The sequence below is a fragment of the Osmerus eperlanus genome, chromosome 13 (assembly GCF_963692335.1).
Source record: "Osmerus eperlanus chromosome 13, fOsmEpe2.1, whole genome shotgun sequence".
In the NCBI taxonomy this organism is placed as follows: domain Eukaryota; kingdom Metazoa; phylum Chordata; class Actinopteri; order Osmeriformes; family Osmeridae; genus Osmerus; species Osmerus eperlanus.
Window position 1 is genome coordinate 4,160,699 of NC_085030.1, and position 4,039 is coordinate 4,164,737.

At 49.9% G+C, this 4,039-nt stretch overlaps 1 protein-coding gene across 1 annotated transcript; it reads right to left on the reverse strand.

The window, feature by feature from the left end:
- Nucleotides 1-407: 407 nt before the first annotated feature.
- On the reverse strand, nucleotides 408-3,242 carry arsia (arylsulfatase family, member Ia). The gene is made up of 2 exons (XM_062476415.1): nucleotides 2,693-3,242; nucleotides 408-2,004 (listed from the first exon to the last, which is right to left on the reverse strand). Exons 1-2 carry the CDS (start codon nucleotides 3,004-3,006, stop codon nucleotides 606-608), a joined length of 1,713 nt encoding a protein of 570 aa, XP_062332399.1. The 5' UTR covers nucleotides 3,007-3,242; the 3' UTR covers nucleotides 408-605.
- Between the last annotated feature and the right edge of the window lie 797 nt (nucleotides 3,243-4,039).

Consider the following 4,039-nt stretch of genomic DNA (forward strand, 5'->3'; position numbering starts at 1 on the left):
TTTCATTGCAACAAACTTGTCATTCAACACGTGTCATTCAATGTCTGCTGAAACCCAGCTCTTTTATGCCATCCTGTGATAAACATTTTTAAAACCAAAAAAGAATGTGTTCATGTATTATGTGTAACGCAGCGTAAACAGACAAAACACGGTACTACACACCCTTCTCCTACCCCCGACAAGAGAAAGGGTTTTGATATGATTCTGATACCGCTCCGTTGGGCTGTGATTATGGGGCGTGTTTCAACCAAACCCGGAAAAAGAGACAGACAAAGATGACAGTACACATTACTCTGAATGTACTGTCCACTTAATAAGGATAATATACCTTAGGAATGGGTGGAAGGGTTATCCAAATATAATCCAAAGCTTTATTAAATCAAAAGAGTAAATAATTCAGTAAAACACCTTCAAGGGAACAAGGGAGTCACCTCTTGTCTTCATATTAAAAATAGCTATCAAATGTTCATCATGAAACACACACAGACCACAAAACTGTAAACGCTAAATCAAAGCATCACCTGTAAGATTTCTAATTCTATGGTGTAAAAAAGTAACAATTTATTCTGTAAACAAAAGTCATGTTTTAACATTCAAAATCCTCATCATATTCTGTTGGACATGATCCTGGTATTGAGTTTTCTGAAGAACGACCTCGTTTTGGACAGGTTGTATTTCTTCTTGCTGTCCTTACTTTTCTTGTGGTAGACTCCATTCCAGTTGTCTTCATCAACGTCCCCCACCCAGGGTCCCCACGCCCCCCCGTTCAGGTCCGGGTTGGCCCTCGGGTCCTCGGCGGGATACCGCACCGGCACAGTGGTGCGGTTATAGAACGCTAACCTGGCTAGCAGCTCTTTGACCACATCTGGTCGCTTCTCAGCCTGGTCGTAGCGTTCGTAGGGATCGCCTGAGATGTTGAACAGCCAGACGGACTTCTGCGGCTGGATGTGGCGCTCCAGGTTCCACCAGCCACCAGGGAAACCCGGGAGCATCTGCGGGGGCGTCCAGTCTCCGTAGCCGGGGTCTCCTGTCAGGAGCTTCCAGTCTCCTGCCCGGATGGAGGCCTGGACCGCCGTGTTCCAGATCCCAAAGCCTCCCTGCCAGGAGCCGCTCCGCGCCAGGTTGTACAGAGGGTCGATGTTGTGGAGGATCTCCTGCCGGGGGGACTCCTTCCCCTCGCTAATCGCCCCCCACATGTCGTAACCGTCCAGCCCATCCGACAGGGACACGTTGCCTCCAGCCAGACCCATCAGGGTGGGGTACCAGTCAGTGATGTGAACCAGTGCCTTGCTCACCCTCCTCTTTCTCCTCAACAAGGGGCTGTGGACGAACCCCAGCCCCCTCACTCCGCCCTCCCAGTAGGTGCCTTTTCGGCCCCTCAGCGGCCAGTTGCTGCCTCCTGAGAACGGCTGGCCGCCGTTGTCAGTGGAAAAAATTATAACGCTGTTCTGGTAGTAGCCGTACTTGCGCAGGGCGTAGGTCACGTTACGCACCGCCTCATCCACGGCCGACACCATGGCGGCGTACTTCCTGCGCGCCACGTTTCCTAGCGACCGGTAGGGATAGATGTACTCCCGTGGAGACTGCAGGGGGGTGTGGACCGCCTGGAAGGACAGGAAGATGAAGAGCGGCTGGGCCTGGGGGTCGTGGGATGCCAGGATCTTCCTCACCCTCTGGGTGTACAGGTGGGTGGAGTACTTTCCCCCCTGTCCCCACGCCACCGTCTCGCCCTCGTGGAGGTCGAAGCCGCACACTCCTGGGCCGTCGCAGGAGGTGTAGGTGTAGTAGTCGACGCTGCCCGTCAGCGAGCCAAAGTAGGTGTCGAAGCCGCGACGAGTGGGCAGGCACTCTTTCTTGTAGAAGCCCAGGTGCCACTTGCCCACCATGTGTGTGGCGTAACCAGCCTCCTGGAGCCTGTGGGGCAGGGTGACCTGGTCCAGAGGCAGGCAGTTGGGCTGCCGGGGCCGGATGATAGAGTGCTGGAGGCCAGTGTGGATCTGGTACCTAGGGACAGTAAGCCAACAAGCTGTGGTGGATGTAGTAACTGAAGAATGTCATTGTTTGGCGCAAAAGCAATAATAACTATATTTTTTGTAAATGAGTAAAACTCTGGCCCAAAGAAGGAGTAGACTTTTTTTTAAGGAGAAATTCCATTTGATTAATAAAAGATTAAACATAAAACTTTGAGCCTATATTTAGCCTAGATAATGAACACAAGTGAGTTAAACTAATTGTAGACTTGTCAAACAAATAAGAACCTTATGAACAACATAAATCCTTGTAATTGACCAGTAATGTGGGTGTGTGACAAGCGGAATTCCAGTCTGACAAACAGTAGCGGTTTTTGGCACAGGCCAACCGGGCAGCCGGGGCGGCATGAAGAGGGGGGCGACAATTTCCCAAGTGCATCAAATTAAATGAACCCGCCAGCTATCCTTGAGATTCAAACGCACTACCAGCAGAGGGCGCCAACAACGACACGTCATATGTCCGCGTTGTGGTTTGCGCCCCGGTTGAGGGGGGAGTGGGGGGGGGTGCAGGTTGACTTCCCCGGGGGAGGGGGTGCGGGTGCAAACCTTGCCTCTTGCACCGGGGCGCCAAATGTGCTAGGACCGCCACTGCTGACAAATGTAAAATAATAGATTCATAATTAATCATACAAATTAAGTATCCTGTGGTAAGATGCACATACCTGCCAGTGATTAGCTGACTGCGGGAAGGAGTACAGATGGGTTGTATGTAATAATTTTCCAGCTTCACTCCATCTGCGGCAAGCTTGTCCAGTGTTGGCGTCCTGATGTCAGAGCCGTGGTAACCGATGTCGTTGAAACCCTGGTCATCCGTCATTATAAAGATGATATGAGGTGGCTGCGGTACCGGTGACTGGTCTCCAAAGTTCGGTACAGGCTCGTTCTCGACTTGATTTGGGGTCATCCAGTCCCACGACAGGTAACCGAGGCTGAGCAAACTGACCACGGAGAATCCTGTTAAAGCTGACGCTGCCATTGTTGCGCGCGGTTGAATGTTCGCCTATAACCTACCTATGGGAAAATATATTACTATTGTACAACGAGGTGTCTTCCTAAATGATAAAAGCATGACGCAAATGTATTTCCACTGTCAACTAAGTACGCTATGTTGTGTGACATCAGAGGTCCATCGACTGCACTGATGTGTCCAGCTCTTCTCGCACAGGTAGGCAATGATGCTTGGTTATCCCGCGCGCAACTACCTCCTTTGCTTACGTAGGTAGAATGTTTCAACTCCTTAGAAAGCGTTCTCTTTCCCCAGTGGTCGTATTAACCCCGCCCGATTGACTTGCACTGGCTCATTGAAACAGGAACCCCATAGCTCCCCTCATATGCTGTATATAGCCTACCACAGTCTCTCTTTGTCATATAAACAGACACACACGCCTCCTAATTCTGGCATACATTTGCTCAGTGGAATTGAAGTCATGGGCTCCATTAATCGCAGATCCCAACAACGGGCCATCTGGGTTTGCAGTTAATATTGTGTTCTGTTCAACTACTTGCATTGCTGTTTCACGCATGTATGTTCTAAACTGTATTACAGTATGTGCCTCTATAGAAAATGCATTAAGACTGGTATTCTCTAAGGATGATACTGACTTTGTTACCAAGACTGCAAGTAAGAGGGCCTAACTTATAAAAACATTTCTTGGGGGGGTTCAAGAGGCAGTTAGGGGGCCTCTTGTAGGCACAATCAGAGACAGTGTTCTGAGCTCTGGGTTCACAGACACTCTTTCTTTCTTCCTGCTTTTTAGGGAGAGCTGCCTTCAGGTCTGAGGGGGACCAGAGTCTAAGACACCGGCCTCCCACACACGCACTCATGATAACATCTACTAGCTGGCCACCGTCAAAGAGCCACTCGACCAGGCAGGAAATCACCTTGACTGAGTCTCTAGTGATCCTGTATGTGTAAAAGGATTTCAGCCTACGGCTTTTTGGCAACATTTCAGATTTCCGCTTGATTGACTGAAATGGGAACAGCAGCCTAGTACTTAAACGACAACATT